Source organism: Bombina bombina, chromosome 3 (genome assembly GCF_027579735.1).
Source record: "Bombina bombina isolate aBomBom1 chromosome 3, aBomBom1.pri, whole genome shotgun sequence".
Lineage (NCBI taxonomy): Eukaryota > Metazoa > Chordata > Amphibia > Anura > Bombinatoridae > Bombina > Bombina bombina.
In genome coordinates this window covers 1029625777-1029649833 of record NC_069501.1, presented here as the reverse complement: position 1 = coordinate 1029649833, position 24057 = coordinate 1029625777, and the positions used below count along the sequence as shown (strand labels likewise).

The window sequence follows — 24057 nt, the reverse complement described above, 5'->3', positions numbered from 1 at the left end:
CCATATAGTTTCCTATATGAAATATGAATATCTTGTATAACCCTGTTTAAAATGTTCATTTGTTTAGTATGTGAAATTAATTATAGGAAAGGATTTCCCCCATTGTATTTACAAAAGAAGTGAATGAGGTTCACTAGATATGTACGGTTCCCATAGCGTACAGTGTAATGTTTGTATGATATTCTGTTAAATAGATGCTTACTCCCCCCATGTATAAATTTCATCATAATATAAACTGGGAATTTTCTTTTTGACTATCAAGATCGGGGACCTGGGTCAGGGAACCCGCACTAGTTAAGCACATGGGACTCCCATAGCTAAATGTGGTTCAGCCGCCATTATATCTCCTTAGATGCATTGGGACACATGTTTATATGTTTCGTATGCCTTTTTTTGTTATGGTCCCCTGAAACAGGCTCAATAATACATGTTTTTCCACATAGGGAGTCCCACTATCCCTATTGGTGAGGGGGCTTATTAACATTCTTCACTACCTGCATAATAGATTTGAGGGGTGTCCTGTAGTATTAATATTGTTCTCTGACAGATTAACATGTTTTCTGTAACTAATGGTGTCTATGTAGATTAATGTCCTACTGTACTTAAGTATATGACTTATAAGCATTTCCCCCCAATTTTCACCCTTCATATCTATGTGACATCAGTGGCCCAAGAGTGGTCACTATTTCTTAGTTTGGGTGTTTCCTATTCGCATTTAGTTTCTAACATTTTGGGGGATCTTTACTGTATTAAGTAAATGAAAAAGGAGGTTTGCTATGTTACTTGCACTTTCAATTGTAGGTCTTCTGCTATTGAGTTCTATAAGGCACTACATCTTATAGGTTTACTATGCTAGTATTAGTATGCCTTAGTATATGAGTATACGCATAAAGTAATGGCAGTAATATAGTATGCATGATAATGATATGACCTTCTGCTTTGTTTTATTGGATCAACACCCTGTACTGTGCAAACCACACTGTTATGTATGTCTGTTAACCTCAATAAAAATTATTATATATAAAAAAAAAAAAATGGTATCCTTTGCCAGCAGTTACTTTGGAGTTTTGGGTAAAGATTCCCAAAGTTGATGGGGCTATCTCTACTCTTGCTAAACGTACTACTATTCCTATGGAAGACAGTACTTCTTTTAAAGATCCTTTAGTCAGGAAACTTTAATCTTATCTAAGGAAAGCCTATTTGTATTTGGGTCATCTTCTCAGGCCTGCAATTTCTTTGGCTGATGTTGCAGCTGCATCAACTTTTTGGTTGGAAAATTTAGCGCAACAAGAATTGGACTCTGATTTGCCTAGCATTGTTCGCTTGCTTCAACATGCTAATCATTTTATTTGTGATGCCATTTTTGATATCATCAAAATTGATGTTAAATCTATGTCTTTAGCTATTTTAGCTAGAAGAGCTTTGTGGCTTAAATCTTGGAATGCTGATATGACTTCTAAGTCCAGATTGCTATCTCTTTCTTTCCAAGGTAATAAGTTATTTGGTTCTCAGTTGGATTCGATTATTTCAACTGTCACTGGAGGGAAGGGAGTTTTTTTGCCTCAGGATAGAAGACCTAAGCGTAAATCTAAAGCTTCTAACCGCTTCCGTTCCTTTCGACAAGATAAGGAACAGAAGCCTAATCCTTCCCCCAAGGAATCTGTTTCCAATTGGAAACCTTCTTCAAATTGGAATAAATCCAAGCCATTTAAGAAACAAGTCCGTATGAAGGTGTGGCCCTCATTCCAGCTCAGCCGGTATTGTGCAGATTAAGATTTTTCAAGGATGTTTGTATAAATTCTGTCCAAAATCAATGATTCTGAGTATTGTCTCTCAGGGGTACCGAATAGGATTCAGAGTAAGACCTCCTGTGAGAAGATATTTTCTCTCACGCATCCCGGCAAATCCAGTAAAGGCTCAGGCTTTCCTGAAGTGTGTTTCAGACCTGGAGTTTTCAGGGGTAATCATGCCAGTTCCGTTTCATGAACAGGGTCTGGGGTTTTATTCAAATCTATTCATTGTCCCAAAGAAAGAAAATTCATTCAGACCAGTTCTGGATCTGAAAATTTTGAATCGTTATGTAAGTGTACCAACTTTCAAAATGGTGACTATATGGACTATTCTGCCTTTTGTTCAGCAAGGACATTATATGCCCACAATAGACTTGCAGGATGCATATCTTCATATTCCGATTCATCCAGATCATTATCAGTTTCTGAGATTCTCTTTTCTAGACAAGCATTACCAATGTGTCACTCTTCCTTTTGGCCTAGCGACAGCTCCAAGAATCTTTTCAAAGGTTCTCGGTGCTCTACTCTCTGTAATCAGAGAGCGGGGTATTGCAGTGTTTCCTTATTTGGACGATATCTTGGTACTAGCTCAGTCTTTACGTTCTGCAGAATCTCACATGAATCAACTAGTGTTGTTTCTTCAAAAACATGGTTGGAGGATCAATTTACCAAAAAGTTCTTTGATTCCTCAGACAAGGGTCACCTTTTTAGGTTTCCAGATAGATTCTATGTCCATGACTCTGTCTCTAACAGACAAGAGACGTTTAAAATTGTTTGCAGTCTGTCGGAACCTTCAGTCTCAGTCATTCCCTTCAGTAGCTATGTGCATGGAAGTTTTAGGTCTCATGACTGAAGCATCGGACGCGATCCCCTTTGCTCGTTTTCAAATGAGAGCTCTTCAGCTTTGTATGCTGAACCAATGGTACAGGGATTATACAAGGATATCACAATTAATATCCTTAAATCCCAATGTTCGACTATCTCTGACTTGGTGGTTAGATCACCATTGTATAGTTCAAAGGGCCTCTTTTGTTCGTCCAACCTGGACTGTGAAACAGATGCGAGTCTTTCAGGTTGGGGAGATGTTTGGGGATCTCTGACAGCACAAGGGGTTTGGAAATCTCAAGAGGCGAGATTACCAATCAATATTTTGGAACTCTGTGCGATTTTCAGGGCTCTTCAGATTTGGCCCCTGTTGAAGAGAGAACCGTTAATTTATTTTCAGACAGACAATATCACAACTGTGGCATATGTCAATCATCAGGGTGGGACTCACAGTCCCCAACCTATGAAAGAAGTATCTCAGATACTTGCTTGGGCGGAATCCAGCTCCTGTCTAATTTCTGCAGTTCATATCCCAGGTATAGACAATTGGGAGGCAGATTATCTCAGCCGTCAAAATTTACTTCCAGGGGAATGGTCCCTCCATCCAGATGTGTTTTCTCAGGTTTTTCAGATGTGGGGTCTTCCAGAAATAGATCTGATGGCTTCTCATCTAAACAAGAAACTTCCCAGGTACCTGTCCAGGTCCAGGGATCCTCAGGCGGAAGCAGTGGATGCGTTGACACTTCCTTGGTGTTATCAACCTGCTTATATTTTCCCACCTCTAGTTCTTCTTCCAAGAGTGATCTCCAAAATCATCATGGAGCAAAACATTTTTTGTTGCTGGTGTCTCCAGCAGGGCCTCACAGGTTTTGGTATGTGGATATTGTTCGGATGTCCAGTTGCCAACCTTGGCCACTTCCATTAATGTCGGAGCTTCTGTCTCAAGGGCTGTTTTTCCATCAGGATCTCAAATCATTAAATTTGAAGGTATGGAAATTGAACACCTAGTGTTTAGTCATAGAGGTTTCTCTGATTCAGTGATTAATACTATGTTACAGGCTCGGAAATCTGTTTCTAGAAATATTTGATATTGAGTTTGAAAGATTTATATTTCATGGTGTTCTTCTCATAAATTCTCTTGGCATTCTTTCAGAATTCCTAGAATTTTACAGTTTCTTCAGGATAGTTTGGATAAGGGTTTGTCTGCAAGTTCCTTGAAGGGACAAATCTCTGCTCTTTCTGTTTTATTTCACAGAAAGATTGCTAAACTTCCTGATATTAACTGTTTTGTAAAGGCTTTGGTTCGTATCAAGCCTGTCATTAAATCAATCTCTCCTCCTTGGAGTCTTAATTTGGTTTTGAAGGCTTTACAAGCTCCTCCTTTTGAGCCTATGCATTCTTTGGACAGTAAACTACTTTCTTGGAAAGTGTTGTTTCTTTTGGCCATGTCTTCTGCTAGAAGAGTTTCTGAATTATCTGCTCTTTCTTGTGAATCTCCTTTTCTGATTTTTCATCAGGATAAGGCGGTTTTGTGGACTTCATTTAAATTCTTACCTAAGGTTGTGAATTCTAACAACATTAATAGAGAGATTGTTGTCCCTTCCTTGTGTCCTAATCCTAAGAATTCTTTGGAGAGATCCTTACATTCTATGGATGTGGTAAGAGCTTTGAAATATTATGTTGAAGCTACTTAAGATTTCAGGATGACTTCTAGTCTATTTGTTACCTTTTCTGGTTCTAATAAAGGTCAGAAGACGTCTGCTGTTTCCTTGGCTTTGTGGTTAAAGCTTTTGATTCATCAAGCTTATTTGTTGTTGGGTCAATCACCACCTCAGAGAATTACAGCTCATTCTACTAGATCAATCTCCACTTCTTGGATTTTTAAGAATGAAGATTCAGTTGATCAGATTTGCAAAGCAGCAACTTGATCTTCTTTGCATACATTTACTAAATTCTACCGTTTTTATGTATTTGCTTCTTCAGAAGCAGTTTTTGGTAGAAAAGTTCTTCAGGCAGCTGTTTCAGTTTGATTCTTCTGCTTATGTTTTAAGTTTTTCTTTTCATTTATGAGAATAAACTTCTATTTTGGGTTGTGGATTAATTTTTTTCAGCAAAAAATGGCTGTTTTTATTTTATTCCTCCCTCTCTAGTGACTCTTGCGTGGAGTTCCACATCTTGGGTATTGCTATCCAATACGTAACGTCACTAGCTCATGGACTCTTGCCAATTACATGAAAGAAAACATAATTTATGTAAGAACTTACCTGATAAATTCATTTCTTTCATATTGGCAAGAGTCCATGAGGCCCACCCTTTTTATGGTGGTTATGATTTTTTTGTATAAAGCACAATTATTTCCAAATTCCTTTGTGGATGCTTTTTACTCCTTTCTTTATCACCCCACTACTTGGTTATTCGGTAAACTGAATTGTGGGTGTGGTGAGGGGTGTATTTATAGGCATTTTTAGGTTTGGGAAACTTTGCCCCTCCTGGTAGGATTGTATATCCCATACATCACTAGCTCAAGGACTCTTGCCAATATGAAAGAAATACGAATTTATCAGGTAAGTTCTAACAAAAATTATGTTATTAACCCCTAACCCGCCATACTCCAGCATCGTAAACACTAGATAAATATTATTAACCACTAATCTGCTGTCCCTAACATCGCCGCAACCTACATGACTTTTATTAACCCCTAATCTGCTGTCTCTAACATCGCCGCCACTATACTAAAGTTATTAACCCCTAAACCTAACCCTAAGTCTAACCCTAACACCCATAACTTTAATAGAATTAAAATCAATCTAAATAAAAATTACTATCATTAACTAAATAATTCCTATTTAAAACTACTTACCTATAAAATAAACCCTAAGCTAGCTACAATATAACTAATAGTTACATTGTAGCTATCGTAGGTTTTATTTTTATTTCACAGACAAGTTTGTATTTATTTTAACTAGGTAAATTAGTTAGTAAATAGTTATTAACTATTTACTAGCTACCTCGCTAAAATAAATACAAACTGACCTGTAAAATAAAACCTAACCTTAGTTACACTAACACTTAATCTAACACTACAATTAAATAAATAACATTAATTAAATACAATTAACTAAATTACAGAAAAAACACACTAAATTGCACAAAATAATAAAGAAATGATCAAATATTTAAACTAATTACAACTAATCTAATAGCCGTATCAAAATAAAAAAGCCCCCCAAAAATAAAAAAACCCTAGCCTAAACTAAACTGCCAATAGCCCTTAAAAGAGCCTTTTGCGGGGCATTGCCCCAAAGAAATCAGCTCTTTTACCTGTAAAAATATAATACAAACAACCCCCAACAGTAAAACCCACCACCCACACAACCAAACCCCCCAAATAAAAACCTATCTAAAAAACCTAAGCTCCCCATTGCCCTGAAAAGGGCATTTGGATGGGCATTACCCTTAAAAGGGCATTTAGCTCTTTTTCCACCCAAACCCTAAACTAAAAATAAAACCCACCCAATAAACCCTTAAAAAAAAACTAACACTAACCCCCAAAGATCCACTTACAGTTTCTGAAGACCCAACATCCATCCTCAATGATGCGGCAGAATTCCTCAGCGAAGCCGGCAGAAGTCTTCATCCAAGCGAGCCGAAGTCTTCATCCAACCAGGCAGAAGTCTTCATCCAGACGGCATCTTCTATCTTCATCCATCCAGTGCGGAGTGGCTCCATCTTCAAGACATCTGGCGCTGAGCATCCTCTTCTTCCGACGGCTCTTTTCGAATGAAGGTTCCTTTAAGTGACGTCATCCAAAATGGCGTCCCTTGAATTCCAATTGGCTGATTGAATTCTATCAGCCAATCGGAATTAAAGGTGAAAAAATTGTATTGGCTGATCCAATCAGCTGATTGAGCTTCAATCCTATTGGCTGATCCAATCAGCCAATAGGATTGAGTTTGCATTCTATTGGCTGTTCCAATCAGCCAATAGAATGCGAGCTCAATCCTATTGGCTGATTGCATCAGCCAATAGGATTGAAGCTCAATCCTTTTGACTGATTGTATCAGCCAATAGGATTTTTTCACCTTTAATTCCGATTGGCTGATAGAATTCTATCAGCAAATCAGAATTAAAGGGACGCCATCTTGGATGATGTCACTTAAAGGAACCTTCATTCAAGAAGAGCCGTCAGAAGAAGAGGATGCTCCTCACCGGATGTCTTGAAGATGGACCCGCTCCACGCCGGATGGATGAAGATAGAAGATGCCATCTGGATGAAGACTTCTGCCCGGTTGGATGAAGACTTCGGCCCGCTTGGATGAAGACTTCTACCGGCTTCGCTGAGGAATTCTGCCGCTTCATTGAGGATGGATGTCGGGTCTTCAAAAACTGTAAGTGGATCCTTGGGGGTTAGTGTTAGGTTTTTTTAAGGGTTTATTGGGTGGGTTTTATTTTTAGCTTAGGGTTTGGGTGGAAAAAGAGCTAAATGCCCTTTAAGGGCAATGCCCATCCAAATGCCCTTTTCAGGGCAATGGGGAGATAGGTTTTTATTTGGGGGAGTTTGGTTGTGTGGGTGGTGGGTTTTACTGTTGGGGGTTGTTTGTATTATTTTTTTACAGGTAAAAGAGCTGATTTCTTTGGGGCAATGCCCCGCAAAAGGCCCTTTTAAGGGCTATTGGTAGTTTAGTGTAGGCTAGGGGGGTTTTTTATGTTGGGGGGGCTTTTTTATTTTGATAGGGCTTAGATTAGGTGTAATTAGTTTACATATTTGATCATTTATTTTTTTATTTTTTGTAATTTAGTGGGGTTTTTTGTAATTTAGTTAATTTTATTTAATTAATGTAATTTATTTAATTGTAGTGTAGTGTTAGGTGTTAGTGTATCTCAGGTTAGGTTTTATTTTACAGGTAAATTTGTATTTATTTTAGCTAGGTAGCTAGTAAATAGTTAATAACTATTTACTAACTAGTCTACCTAGTTAAAATAAATACAAACTTAGCTGTTAAATAAAAATAAAACCTAATTAGTTATATTGTAGCTAGCATAGGGTTTATTTTACAGGTAAGTATTTAGTTTTAAATAGGAATTATTTAGTTATTAATAGTAGGTTTTATTTAGATTTTTTTTAATTACATTAAAGTTATGGGGTGTTAGGGTTAGACTTAGGGTTAGGGGTTAATAACTTTAGTATAGTGGCGGCAACGTTGGGGGCATAAGATTAGGGGTTAATAAGTGTAATGTAGGTGGCGGTGATGTCGGGGGAGGCAGATTAGGGGTTAATAAATGTAATGTAGGTTGTCAGTGATGTTAGGGGCAGACGATTGCAGGCTCGCCAGAAACAGCAGTTATGAAGCAGCGGTCTAAAGACTGATGCTCCATAACCCTGTCCGCCTGCTCTGATGAGGCGGACAGGAATCGCCACAATTCAACCCAATCAAGTACGATCGGGTTGATTGACACCTCCCTGCTGGTGGTCGATTGGCCGCGAGTCAGCAGGGGGCGGCGTTGCACCAGCAGCTCTAGTGAGCTGCTGGTGCAATGCTGAATACGGAGAACATATTGCTCTCCGCATTCAGCGAGGTCTTGCAGACCTGATCCGCACTGTTGGATCAGGTCCGCAAAACCTATGATACATAGGCCTCAAAGTGTTCTCCGAGGGCATGTGTTTGATTAATATAGGGAATTAAGTGTAGAGGGAAAAATTATGACAACACGTCCATAATTAGTGACATAGTAAGATTAACTCTATTTTAGAATAATATAGGAACAATAGCTACTAATAACGTCTGCCTTCTGATGCTTGAATATATATATTTAAAATAAAAAAAGCAAATCAAAAGTAATAGAATTAAAAGGACAAGTAGACCTATTTTTTTCTTTCATTATTCAGATAGAGAATACATTTTTAAAAAGTAAATTTACTTCTATTATCAAATTTGTTTCATTCTCATTTTATTCTTTGTTGAAGAAATATCTAGATAGGTAGCGTGCAAATGTCTAAAGTACTACATGACTGGAAATAGTCCTATTGCTAATGTATAACAAGAAAACAAAGAAAATTCGATAATAGAAGTAAAATAGAAAGTTGATTAACTTAATTTAAAGGGACAGTAAACCTTAAAAATAATGTTATATAATTCTGCACATAGTGCAGAATTATATAACATTATATTAGCCAAATATTTATAAAACATAATATACCCTATTATTTTTTTTTTTTAAAAACGCTGTTTTACAGACCCGCCCTCTGTACTCTGCTGAGCGGGTCTGTTATATTTACTCAGAGCATCGGGCCAGCTGTATAGTCACAGCCTGGCCCGACCGCGCCATAGCACTAAGTGCAGCTCGCTCCTGCTCAGCAGAGTACAGACGGCGGGTCTGTAAAACAGCGTTTTTAAAAAAAAATTAATAGGGTATATTATGTTTTATAAATGTTTGGCTAATATAATGTTATATAATTCTGCACTATGTGCAGAATTATATAACATTATTTTTAAGGTTTACTGTCCCTTTAAATTGTATGTTCTATCTGAATCATGAAAGGAAAAGTTTGTGTTTGATGTCCCTTTAAACAAAAATAATATCATGGTCAAAAACATTTCTTTAGTTGTGATTGTTTTTAAAGATCAAATATACAGTTTGTGAATAATGATGCAATTTAGCACAATTATCACTTACCTTGATGTAATACAATCTTAATGTTGAGAATATTCAGTGAGCTCCCATCTGTCTCATTTATACTTTAGATCCATGAGATACAGTACTTGTAAAATGTGTATTTTATGCAATAAGACACAGTGATAACCACCTGGTTAACATAGCAAAGCTAATCTTATCATTATAAAATAAGTAAATAATCACATAGTTTAATATGTAGAACTGCAATTTATTATAGACACATTTATTAAGGTAGGGACTTTGTATGCCTTAATTTATTCAGATACAGCGAAACAGTGAGGTATATGAAGACTACGGGGTCTATTTCTATACGTGCGGACAGACATGATCCACTATAGCGAACCATGTCCGCCGCACATCGATAAATGCCAATAGCATACGCTGTCGGCATTTATCATTGCACCAGCAGTTCTTGTGAACTGCTGGTGCAATACCGCCCCCTGCAGATTCGCTACTGCTCCTTAACTTGTCCACTGCCTCTGACGCTGCGGACACCAATCCGCCAGATCCTATACGATCGAGTTAATTGACACCCCTGCTAGTGTAATCTGCAGGGGGCGGCATTGCACAAGCAGTTCCCAGGAACTGCTTGCGCAAAGTTAAATGCAGACAGCGTATGCTGTCGGCATTCAGCGATGTCTGTCAGACATGATACGCTACAGCGTATCATGTCGGACAGACATTAATAAATCGGCCCAATAGCTTTCTTTGCATAGTGATATAATTTGTACATACATAACAAATGTGTCTTTAGACAGACCAAATATCTAATTTGATACCTGATATCATTATGAAAATGAATATTGCTAGAGAGTGTCTAGAGAACCTAGAACTATTGACTTCTATATTTGTTTCAATGCTCACACTTACATCCTGCTCTCACCCAAGATAAATCCTGAAAATCTGGCCTGTTAGGGTGGCTTGAGTACAGGTTTGAAAACCAGTGCTCTAAATCTATACTTTAAAATGGAAGATACTTCACAGATTGTGTTTACATCAAGGGGAAACCATTTTCTTTGAGAATTATCCCAAATGAAAACATTGACTTAGATTAATAAACGTTTGTGAGGTTGGTGTCTTAAAGGGACACTGAACCCAATTTTTTTCTTTTGTGATTCAGATAGAGCATGACATTTTAAGCAACTTTCTAATTTACTCCTATTATCAAATGTTCTTTATTCTCTTGGTATCTTTATTTGAAATGCAAGAATGTAAGTTTAGATGCCGGCCCATTTTGGTAAACAACCTAGGTTGTCCTTGCTGATTGGTGGATAAGTTCATCCACCAATCAAAAACTGCTTTCCAGAGTTCTGAACCAAGAAAAAAGCTTAGATGCCTTCTTTTTTATATAAAGATAGCAAGAGAAAAAAGAAACATTGATAATAGGAGTAAATTAGAAAATTGCTTAAAATTGCATGCTCTATCTGAATCACGAAATACATTTTTTGGGTTCAGTGTCCCTTTAAGCCCCTTTTCAGGGCATTCCTGCAATGAACATTTATAGTTGTGTACATGAGATCTAGCAAATCGAATAAAAATCACTAGAAACATCGAAGAACAATAAAAAGAATCGCAACAGGCTGGTTTACGTAAATGTTTGTAATTGTAATGTGTTGTCATTGGTTAGAATGTTAGCTTTCTCCAGGTACTGACCATGGGCATTCTGGGCATTCTGGGCATTCTAGAGGCAATGTTGGGATTTTTCATGTATACTTCAGCCCAGCATGTAGAATTAATACTTTATTGCCCCCTGTGAAGTATTTGTCTTTTGCGGCCATGTCTTGCTGTTTCAAATATGATGCAGTTTTTTTATTTAATTGAGAAATTTTTCTTTATTTTTCATTTAAATTATTTTGTTTTGTAAGATTTTAAAGGTGTTTTTGTGATGCAGGCATCATTTACAGTGGAACTTTTTCTATGCACCAAGAAGTGAACTGTTATCACATAGATTTGGCATAGTAGAGCTTAAAGGATATGAAACCCAAACATTTTCTTTCATTATTTAGATAAAAAATACAATTTAAAAAAAATATTACAATTTACTTCTATTATCAAATTTGCTTTGTTTTCATGTTATACCTTACTGAAGTGATACCTAGGTAGGCAACGGGCACAAAGGACAACAAGGGCAACAAAGGACAACAAGAAAATTGACTTTATGTACCTTTAAAGGGACAGTGCACTGTAGGATTGTTTTCTAGTTAATGTGTTTGCATGACTTGTTATTTTTTGGATATAAAATAGTGTATATGTGCGCTACAAGAAAGCTTTAGGGTTAATTGTAATTTCAAATATTTGATGTATATCAAATGATCATAAGTGAAATGAAAATATTTGCAAAATGTTTGCAAAAATGTGTGCAAAGTGTGTTTGCAAATTTTATTTGCCGATATAAAATAGAAAATAATGAAATAGTAAATAATTTAAAAATGTGTTATTTGTGCTTGCATGAAACAAAATCTTCAACAAAGAATAACTATGTTATCAAAAAATTGTTGCATTTTTAACTAAGGATAACTATGATATAAAAAAAATAGTTCAAAAAAATGTGTCATTTGTGGTTTCATAAAAACAAAATCTTTAACAAAGGATAACTATAATATGTTATTTTGTGCTTGCATGAAACAAAATCTTTACCAAAAGATAACTATAAAAAATAATAGAATTTTCAACAAAGGCTGACTATAATATCAAAAAATAGTTGTATTAAAATGTGTTGTATGTGCTTACATAAAACAAAATCTTCAACAAAGGATATCGAAATACCAAAAAAAACAGTTTAATAAATATTTTACTCACTCTTTTCTGTGTTGTGAGAACAGGGAAGTATATGTAGCAAGGGTTTCAACTAGTGCTACACTAAAACACCTGCATTTTTCTTCATGACTTGTTATACCAGCTGCAGGGATTAAAATGTATGGGAAATTACTTCTTTATGTATATATTTGTGTGTGAAATAGCTTATTGAAACCACAACCTAATGAAATGGACTGAGCATGCAGGGAGAGCAGACCTCATTAGCCTAGCTCTCTATATTTACAGACAACCCTCCTTATCTTATCTCTCTGTATACTGAGCTTATCGACATGGAGAGAAATGATACAAACATTTTATTTTATTTTTTTATAGACAACTGTAATCTTGGTGTCTCTCCTTTACACCCAGAACCTGGCATAACAAGATAAAAAGCTCTCAAGCTAAAATGTACCTTTATAAAATGAACTGAAGGACCTTGCAATACCGACGAAACCTCTTAGGTAATCTTGCAAGAGCAGAGAGCTTTAGATCATCAGGTCCTTAGAGAGAATAGTAAAAAATGAACATTTTAGTATCCCTCTGTCAAGCCCCCTCTGGTAATGTGATTTATTTCTAAAACTTCTTGTTTACATAGCTTTTCTATAATCGGTATTTAAAGTGCCATAAAACATGTTGAAATCTGTGCATATTCTAAAATGGCTAATTAAGTAAAAATAGTTTGCATTAAAAATTGTTTAAAAATTGCTGTCAAGTATTTTAAAATAATTTTCAAAAATAAACAAAATGACTTACATAGCTGTGCTTTCTGGAGTAGACAGATCCACCCCCCCTTATCAGTGTTTAGCATCAAACACAGGCTTATTTGCTTCTAGGTATGCTCCAGCAGATAATGACTGTTAAAGTCTTGCATTCTACCATATGAATGATGGATATACAGTATATGCAGCCATAAAAGGAATTGTGTGGGGGAGTTAGAGCTGTACAATTCGGACACTTGAAATAAAGGGATAATGGTGAGGCGCTGCAGTATACATTTTATTATATTTTGTCTCTATCCCAACTTGTTTTATGTCCCTTTAAGTATTGACATTTTCAGTATAGATAGGAATACAACAAGCTTAAAGAGTTATGTAAATTGGATCATTGGGAACATATTAAAGTAGAGAAAAACTTACAGTACACTGTCCCTTTAAATCATGTACGAGTCTATGAGGCGTGCATACTATCAATTATAATTGCCTACTGCAGTTATATACAAATTACTAGTAGATATATAAGAAGTGTATGTGCAAGGAAGAGAACAAATCTTAAATTGATGCAACCCCTTCAGCTGAGAGATGTGACAAACCGTAGTGTTCCAACACCCATAATCATTCATCTACAGCTTATGAATAATAACAATTCATCCCTATTTTACACATTTTGACCCTTTTTTTTGTATAATTGTTCCAAGCATTTAATAGTATGCTGGGGCTTTGCAGACCTAGTGCACCATTGTTTAGTAGTTCCTGCTAGGCAGCATTGAGAATAAGGCTACATTTGTTTTTTGTTTTCTGGGGGGGGGGGGGGGGGTTTAGTGCAGAGATCGGCCCATGTTGGGTTATAATCTCAAGAATTTACAGTACACTGTCCCTTTAATTTACTACTTTTGGCTGGGGCAGTTACAAGTCATTATGAATTCAGCAATTTTCACTTTGTGTTGACATCTTGACCCAAGATAGTTTCACAAATAGGTTTTAATGAATTTAGGCCAATATGAGATCAGTAAGATAGATTCAATATAGCGGCAGCAATAACCAGCCACTAGTAATGGCTATTTAATTTGCCTGTTTGTGGGTGTGCGATAATTTAGAGCTCCACTTGCAATCTAGCCCTTAATAGCTAATCAAAACTAAACTGCTGATGGTCGTCCTTCAGGTAAAGATATACAGAGTTTATAATTAGCAATATATTTATATTCTAACTGTACATCTGGAAATACTCCCACCAGTTGCTGATAAAGTGTGACTTTTGTCAGCAATAACAGGGGTATAAAAACGAGTCACCGTTAGCTACATTTCCACTGCACAGTTTACCTGCAACAGCTGAAGATGCTTAGGTTCCTTTTACTTGCTACACTCGTCCTCTGTGGTAAGCTATTATATATTGAAATGAATTAAGAATGCAAAGTAATGAATATATTTCTGAATGCTTTCAGGGTAATGTGATTATTTATACAACACATAGAGAAAGTCCAGCACTCACTTACAAGCTCTCAGCTAAGATTAAAAGCAAAAATGGAAGGGTTAGTTACCGCATCTGGCCAAAAGGGACAAGCCCAGGTATCTCGTCAAGGTCCCTTCTAAAACCTGGGTCCCTAAAACAGCCACACAATGCAAGCTCTTAATCCAACAAACTAGGAACAAGTGAAGGGTGCACAGGCTTATGTAATCACCCTAGACATATACAAAACACAGAAGGGGATTGCACTCTCAGACTGGACTGGGTACACATCCCATGACCCTGTAACATGCTCAGCCCTGGGTGCTCACTGGTACTCACAGGAAGCTGTGCTGTCCCCAGAGTCACAGGCAGTTAACCCAAGACAGGCCTGGGTGCAAGACCCATAGGGAAAATTAAAAAACAAATTAATACAACACACAGAGAAAGTCCAGCACTCACTTAAAAGCTCTCAGCTAAGATTAAAAGCAAAATTGGAAGGGTTAGTTACCACATCTGACCAAATGGGACAAGCACAGGTATCTTGTCAAGGTCCCTTGCTTTTAATCTTAGCTGAGAGCCTGTAAGTGAGTGCTGGATTTTCTCTGTGTATTGTATTAATTTGTTTTGTGATTTTCCCTATGGGACTTGCATCCAGGCCTGTCTGGGGTTAACTGCCTATAACTCTGAGGACAGCACAGCTTCCTGTGAGTGCCAGTGAGCACCCAGGGCTGAGCATGTTGCAGGGTTATGGGGTGTGTACTCAGTTTTTCACAGTTTTTCACAGTTAGAAAGTACTAGTTCATGTGTGTCATATAGATAACATTGTGTTCACTCCCGTGGAGTTATTTATGAGTCTGCACTGATTGGCTAAAATGCATGTCTGTCAAAAGCACTGAGATAAGGAGGCAGTCTGCAGAGGCATAGATATAAGGTAATCAAAGAGGTAACAAAAACTTCAGAATTGGTAATAAAGGGATTATCTATCTTTTTAAACAATAACAATTCTGGTGTAGACTGTCCCTTTAAGGGGTTAGAGGGACACTGAACCCAAATTTTTTTCTTTCGGGATTCAGATAGAGCATGCAATTTTAAGCAATTTTCTAATTTACTCCTATTATCAATTTTTCTTGGTTCTCTTGCTATCTTTATTTGAAAAATATGGCATGTAAGCTAAGAAGCCAGCCAATTGTTGGTTCATACCCTGGACAGCACTTGTTTATTGGTGGGTGAATTTATCCACCAATCAGCAAGAACAACCCAGGTTGTTCACCAAAAATGGCCCGGCTTCTAAACTTACATTCTTGCTTTTTAAATAAAGATACCAAGAGAATGAAGAAAATTTGATAATAGGAGTAAATTAGAAAGTTGCTAAAAATTGCATGCTCTATCTGAATCACATAAGAAAAAATTTGGGTTCAGTGTCCTTTTAAATTGTAACTGAGAAAGAAGGCTAAAAATAGTACTGTATTCTGAGTGTTAACTCTAGCTAATGACCTTTGCTTTTCCCTTAAGGACAATGCTCTGAAGACCTAAGCTTTCTTGAAGAAAATGGGCGTGTGGTAGGAGGAACAAACTCAGCCAAGAATGCCTGGCCATGGCAGGTCAGTAACAAGCATAACAAAAATGGAAAAATCTTGTATGAGTCTATGAGGCGTGCATACTATGAGGCCTATTTAAAAACGGTCTTGCGGACCTGATTCAACAGTCCGCAAGACCTCGCTGAATGCGGAGAGCAATACGCTCTCAATATTCAGCATTGCACCAGCAGCTCTCCCAGCAGGGAGGTGTCAATCAACCCGATCGTACTCGATCGGGTTGAATTGTGGCGATTCATGTCCGCCTGCTCATAGCAGGCGGACAGGGTTATGGAGCAGCGGTCTTTAGACCGCTGCTTCAAAACTGCTGTTTCTGGCGAGTCTGAAGACTCGCCAGAAACACGGGCCCTCAAGCTCCATACAGAGCTTGATAAATGAGCCTCTATCACTTATAATTGCCTACTGCAGTTCTATACAAATTACTAGTAGTTATATAAGAAGTGTATGTGCAAGGAAGAGAACAAATCTTAAACCGATGCAACCCCTTCAGCTGAGAGATGTGACAAACCGTAGTGTTCCAACACCCAGAATCATTCATCTACAGCTTATGAATAATAACACTTTATCCCTATTTTACAAGCATTTAGTAGTATGCTGGGGCTGTGCAGACCTAGTGCAGCATTGTTTTGTAGCTCTTGCTAGGCAGCATTGAGAATAAGGCTACATTTGCTTTTTGTTTTCTGGGGGGTTTTAGTGCAGAGATCGGCCCATGTTGGGTTATGATCGCAAGAATTTACTGGGTAGTTTATTGGTAGGTACAATCATGCACTGTGCACAGACCATATCTGTCAAACAGCAGCCCAGTAATCTCTCAAATCAGCACCCACCACTTGTACTTGGTGCCATCTTGGCATTGCAGAGTCTTTAAAAAGTATGATTGGGTTGCTTAGCTGCATTACTGATGAATTCCAATTCCATGTTCATTCAAATGAACATATATTTAACTGATATCAGGCAGATTATAAGTAGCTTTCCTAAGAACCCTTTTCAGTCTCTGATTCACAAATTACATAACATCCATATTCATATTTGTTTGTATATTTATCCCAGCAAGAGATTAGGGACACATGAATGGGTCATACACTCTCAACCAGGGATCATTGATTTGTAATAACATTAAAAAGTAAAACATTTGTAGAGTATAGAACAGGGAGGCATCATATCAGTGATGGTTCTCAGTGGTGCTATGCACTCCATATAATACTATAACACTCCATTCCCCAAAGATACTGTAAGAAAATGAGGCCCTGTTACACACCCAGTGCTCTACACCCAGTAAAGATAGTTGTTACAGAAGGAGAAGAAAGATTTAAAAAAAAAAAAAAAAAAAAGGTTGTAGAAGAGGTTTCCCACAAGTAACCCCTGAAGCCTTTATATTTAGTTTGGTGGTCAACTTGTGCCCCCCACATTGAACGAGCTCTCAAAATGTGCTGCTCTAAACACAGGCCCAGTTTATTTTTGCAAAAATATGTCCCTCATTTTTACTGTTAAACGAACACACAGTTCTGCGTACTTAGGCAGGTTGAACTATTCCTTTTTTAAATATGTAATATTTACTAGCGTTAGAAAGCTTTCTGTCCATGTGTGTGCATACAAACTAACAGCAATTTCTTAAGCCGTACCTTAACCCCTTCACTCCCTTAGGACATTCCATGCCATCCTACCTGCGTTGGGCTTTAGCGCCGTTAGGACAGCATGGATCATCCTAGCCATTTGGCTGTCCTGAAGCCATAGAAGCTTCCCAAATGTGATCCTGGGCTGGAGGGCGTGCCTAGCATCATAGGCACTCCCCCTTGACCCGATCCCATAATTGAAATCACACGATCGCTTGAACGATTCCGTGATTTTAATTTTTACTTATTTGTATACATCTTAACTTCTTTTCCGATTTAGACAAATAAGTCCTGGCAGCAAAGATTTAAAGAGATAGGAAAGTCAAAATTAAACTCACATGATTGTGATAGAGCATGTAATTTTAAGACACTTTTATATCAACTTCTATTTTCAAATGTGCTTTGTTCTCTTGGTATCCCTTGTTGAAAAAGAATATGCACATATCCTACACTAGTGGGAGCTGCTGCTAATTGGTGCCTGCACACAATTGTCTTTTGTAATTGGCTGACTAGATGTGTTCGTCTTGCTGCCAGTAGGCAATGCTGTTCCTTCAGTAAAGGATAACAAAAGAACAAAGCAAATTTGATTATGAAGTAAATTGGAAAGTTGCTTAAAATTGTATGCTCTATCCAAATCATGAAAGAAAAATTTGGGGTTTCCTGTCCCTTTAAACAGACATTAAAATCAACAGCAATTACACATTAAAATATGTTTGAGCTGTTTATACTGTAATAAGCAGGAAATGTATGGTTCAGTATATATTTTTTAAATAAATATGTTTTAGAATACTTTGTTTTAGAGGCAACAAGACTACAAATTGCTTACTTGATCCTATAAAGCGGCATTAAATAATATTGTATTGTTATAAAATCATTACATATAACACTAATTGTTTTTATTAACAGGATGTTGGTTTTTCATTTTCTCTCTTCTGTCTTCTTAACCAGGTTTCCCTGCAGTATCTCTCTGGCAGCAGCTGGTATCACACCTGCGGTGGTTCCCTGATCCGTGCTAACTGGGTCTTGACAGCTGCTCACTGCGTAGACAGGTAACACAGACATATGGATACTTTACCCTATGATTAAATTCTTCAATTCATCTATGCTAATAATGTGATGCCAGTGATAAGGACAATATCATCATTTACGTATAAAAAGAGAATGAGAGATATTAGCACCTATCTATTCTGAATGCATAGTTGCCAACATTTCAAAAAAAATTCCAGGGACACTTTGCAGTAGAGCAAGCAAGCGGGTTACTGGAGTATTGACGACCTACTGTTCAACTGCTCCGCCCACTCAGTTCTGCAATCAAAACACACCCATTTGAAAGTAATAGTATAATTTAGATTTATCCATAGTTTATTATACAGATTACAGCACCAAGCTCTTACACCTACCAAGTCTCTGGAACACATTCTGGGCATATGGCTATTTTTACAACACAGCATCAAAATTAGAAAGACAAATAATATGTAAACCCATTCAATAATAATAATATTCCATTAGGAATTAATTATATTTAAATAATACACTATATCTATTTATCATGTGTGTGTGTGTGTGTGTGTGTGTGTGTGTGTGTGTGTATATATATATATATATATATATATATATATATATATATATATATATATATATATATATATATATATATATACAAACAACAAATGTGCAAAAGAGATTTTCAGGGACATTTCCAGGGACAAAAAAAAATCCAGGGACATACAACAAAATCCAGGGACTGTCTGTTGGCAACTATGAGAATGGTAGCATCCTCTCCTATCATTGTCTCTTTATATCCTTGCAGTATGTGGACTAGTCCTGAAAAACAATTAAAATACTTTACATATGTATGCCATTTTGGTTTGTGTCTTGGAATCTAAGACAATAAAGAAATCTACCACTGTATGAGAATTAATACAGCGTCATTATGAAAAACACATTAAGCAGGTACCACCCAATACCAAATGTTGTGTTTCCTATGCTAATTAGGGTTGTTTCCTTCCGTGTGGTGTTGGGAGAACATAACCTTAGCTTGAACGATGGAACTGAACAGGTCATTGCTGTACAGCAAATCATTAAACATGCAAACTGGAACACCAACAACGTTGCTGCTGGGTAAGAAGCGTAAGAGGAAAAAGCTTTTCAAGAATATCAATTTACTAAGGTCCTACACAGAATAACTTTATTATTTTAAATTATAATACAAATTGATACTGTCTTACAGTTCCTAAATTAATTTTGACATTCAGAGTCAACCTAACAAAAACATAAAAGTGATGCATTAAAGAGATTCTTTGTGTATGCATCAGAAATGAATATCTGTATTGAAAAAAAATCTGCATTCAAAATAAATGGTTTAAAAGCATTTAACAATAATTTCTAAGCAGCATGTGTATTGTTTTGGAGTTCCCCTTAATATGAGTGTTTTCTTCTAATATATAAATTATTAAATGTAATTATATAAATGAACTCCTGTACAAATCAAACAATCACCGTACAGCATGTATGAGGGTTTGGTTTAGTTTTTCATGAAATGCACTCCATCTTTTCTGGGGGGAGTGAAAAAAACACAATTTTCAGACTTAAATTACAAGAATATTAGGCAAATCAAATTATGTACATTTTTTCACTATGCATAATAATTCATTTTATAGGGAATTACATTTTGAGTTCAATGCCTCTTAAAGTGTCATCTTTCGTGCATAACTAAATTTTCAAATCTACCTTTTTGTACAGTTATGATATTGCAGTCCTTCGTCTGGCATCAAATGCTGTTCTGAACAGTTATGTGAAACTGGCTACCCTGCCCAGCAGTGGAACTGTCCTTGCCCATAACCATGCTTGCACCATCAGCGGATGGGGCAGGACCAGCAGTAAGTTGATTCTGAGGGGTGGATGTTACAATTTCTCTAATATATAGTGCCTATGCTTGTGATGTAGGGCCATTTCTAGGGGTGGGTGAAGGGTCCTATCAGGGGTGGGGTATGAAGGATTGTTAGGGCTTGCCTGAGAGCAGTGGGAGTGTGCGAAGTGAAAGAATTTGGCATGCTGAAGGTACTTCCAGACTCATAAATGATCTTTTTAGTATATGGTAATTACAACTTTAAATATTACATTTCTCATCCTTCTTCCCTTGTGTGGTGTTGTCACTTAGAACCTAATATTCAAAACCTTGCCGTACAGGGGAGATATTCAAGGGGGTAGATTTATCATTGTGCGGACAGACATGATCCGCTATAGCGAATCATGTCGGCCGCACATTGATAAATGCCGACAGCTGGTGCAATACCTCCCCCTGCAGATTTCACAGTCAATCGGCCGCTAGCAGGGGGTGTCAATCACCCTGATTGCATTTGATCGGGCTGATTGCTGTCCGCCACCTCAAAAGTGGCGGACGAGTTAAGGAGCAGCGGTTTTAGGACCGCTGTTTCTAAACATATGGTCACCCTAGTTCTTATTCAAGTTATAATGCTAATTGGTTCCATTGCATTTCAAGGTATTTTAGCATTGAATATTCATCTTCATGATATATACCGGTGTAAAGCACAGCCGTAAATATGACATTTATTCATTTTCCCTCTGCAGCTGGTGGAGCTCTTCCCTCTATCCTTCAGCAGGCTCCTCTCCCTGTGGTTGCCCATGCCACCTGCTCTACCAGCTCTTACTGGGGCAGCACAGTCAAGACCACCATGGTGTGCGCTGGTGGTGATGGAGTCCGTTCTGGTTGCAATGTAAGATTAATGTATATGAATTTGTAATAGATAAGCACTTCTTTGCCCAATACTGCATTGTTGGAATCAGCACTAACAAATGTTATATAATATTATTTCACTAAATAAATTCATGAATATAGAGAATACAGTCAAAACATATATAGGACCCGATTACAAGTAGAGCAATAATTAATGCTTCTGCTCGAATGTTAATTGCGCTAGAAGTGAGCTTTTTTTGCACGTCGGGTTGTGCTCATATTATGAGTTGAAAGTAAACTGTTTTAGCTCACTCACTAACCCAATTAGCGCAAAAAGCCAAAGTTAGAATATTTACGTATTCCTCATAAGAAGTCAATGGAGAAAAAAAAGTGTTGAAAAAAAACTAACACTCTACTCTTGTGCAAACCTGATCGCATATTCTCATTTGCGCTAACCCAACATGAAACTATGAATATTTCACATTCCAATTTTCTTCACATATAAGAATATGTTCTATTTATTCATAAATACATATTACTACATATATCTACTGGGGGTTTTGTACAATATATAGCTATACCTACAGTATATCTATACATTATTATATATAGGTAAAAATATATACAGATACATAAGGAATATCTATTTCTAAATACTTAGAACATATTAACTTATAAGCAGAACATTGGAATGTGAAGTTAAAATCTTTATTAAATATGAATATTGCATACATATGCTTTTACATGTTTTCATCTACTTAACTGCAAAGGGCTCCAATGCACTTATAAATATGTCTATATACAAGTACATATGTATTTATGTGTTTATATGTGTATATACTGTATGTCTGTAAATACATATATACACACATTAATACATATATAGACATATAAATATATATATATATATATATATATATATATATATATACATCTTTAAACATGTATATATATATGTCTATGTTAACCCTTTAATGACCACAACGTACAATGTACATTGCCGGTCATTAAGGGGTTGCTTGTTTAAAATAGCACAGGTTCTGTCACAAGCCTCCTCCCTTCTGGTCACCAGAAAAAGTGCGGTCTTGTAGTTACATAGTTAACCAGAAGTTGTGGTAATCATTCTAGCATAAATCACGACTGCGCTCAAGCAATCGCGTTTACTTTCAACTCGTAATACCAGCGGTAAGCCCGACGAATGCAAACGCCCATGATAAACTACAATGAAATTAAAATTAGCTGATCAAGACAAATTATATTGGTTGAGGAAATCACAGATGGCAAAGATTTTATGACAAACATATTTCCATAGTCCAAAGACTCTAAACCAGCATCTAAATCTATTAAGCTCAAAACCCCATGTGCACTTGTATTGTTAGTAGCAAATTGAGCGAAGTAAAATGTATCCCTAGAGATGTGTGCATCCATTTTGATTTTATTTTTTTGTGAGCATAGTTAAAAGAAAAACATTAATCTTACTGTTTTCCTCGCTTGTCAAACTTCATCTTTTTTCTTGTGACAGTAATTTGATTCTATTTTTTAATCTTAGGGAGACTCTGGTGGACCCCTGAACTGTGCAGTCAGTGGCGTATACCAAGTTCACGGTGTGACTAGCTTTGTGTCCTCCCTGGGATGCAACGCTTACCTGAAACCCACTGTATTCACAAGAGTTTCTGCATACATCTCCTGGATTAATTCTGTGAGTAACTAACCTAGAAATATGTTCTTAACCTGTGTCTTTTTTTTGTTTGTTTCCTCCATAAATCAATCTATTTTCTACTCTTAAAGGGACAGTCTACACCAGAATTTGTATTGTTTTAAAAGATAGATAATCCCTTTATTACCCATTTCCCAGTTTTGCATAACCAACACAGTTATAATAATTTACTTTTAACTTCTGTGATTAGCTTGTATCTAAGCCTCTGCAAACTGCCCCTTTTTCCAGTTCTTTTGACAGACTTGCAGTCTAGCCAATCAGTGCCTGCTCCCAGATAACTTCTCGTGCACGAGCACAGTGTTATCTATATGAAATATGTGAACTTACACCCTCTACTGGTGAAAAACTGTTAAAATGCAATCTGAAAGAAATGGGCTTCAAGGTCTAAGAAATTAGCATATGAACCTCCTAGGTTAAGCTTTCAACTAAGAATACCAAGAGAACAAAGAAAAATTGGTGATTAAAGTAAATTGGAAAATTGTTTAAAATTACATGCTCTATCTGAATCATGAAAGCTTATTTTGGCCTAGACTGTCCCTTTAATTCAGTTGTTATTTATTTATAATCAGGTATACTTTTTATATCTAACAATAATTGCTACTACCACTAACTAATATCTTGTCTTGCCTATCTTTCAGAATGTCTACTAAACAGAACTTTTACATGAACTAACTAAGACATAACCAAGAACATCAATTCTTATTATCTATTGGATATTTATGTTTTAATGAATAAAAACAAATTAAAAGAATTCTTTTGGAAAGTTGCATCTCTCTTATCTCATGATTAGTTTTCTAAAGACTACTTGTGACATCAATGATTACCTATATAGTAATAAAATATATACACAATTAAAAGCAAGGGAACATACTGATACACGCCTACAAATGCTTCTCTCTGAAGAATAAAAGCTCATCAACTAAAAAAATATATATTGCAATTATTAATGTATTATCTCTGCCCATCTTATTCTATAATTTAAAGCTTCTAACATCTTTTAAAACTGAACAATCTTTGTTTTAAATTAATTTTAAAACATAGTTCGGAAAAATGCAGCTATATTTTAAATATCCATTTAATTCATCAAGAAAATGGATAAATGAGTCAGTACAAACTGAAATATACAACCAATTTTAATTTAAAAAAAAAATGCCTACATAAAATAAGAAATAAAACATTACTTTTA

The 24057-nt window shown here is 36.5% G+C and overlaps 1 protein-coding gene across 2 annotated transcripts; it reads left to right on the top strand.

The window, feature by feature from the left end:
• The first annotated feature begins 14099 nt into the window (after window positions 1–14099).
• On the top strand, window positions 14100–23638 carry LOC128652043 (chymotrypsin-like elastase family member 1). Of its 2 annotated transcripts, XM_053704996.1 has the most exons (8): window positions 14100–14177; window positions 15762–15850; window positions 18406–18506; window positions 19453–19578; window positions 20200–20336; window positions 21049–21194; window positions 22704–22853; window positions 23510–23638. In XM_053704996.1, exons 1-8 carry the CDS (start codon window positions 14138–14140, stop codon window positions 23519–23521), a joined length of 801 nt encoding a protein of 266 aa, XP_053560971.1. In that variant the 5' UTR covers window positions 14100–14137; the 3' UTR covers window positions 23522–23638. The 2 variants fall into 2 exon arrangements, with proteins under 2 accessions (XP_053560971.1, XP_053560973.1); XM_053704998.1 differs by lacking the exon at window positions 23510–23638 and having other exon boundaries at window positions 22704–22865.
• Window positions 23639–24057: the final 419 nt, after the last annotated feature.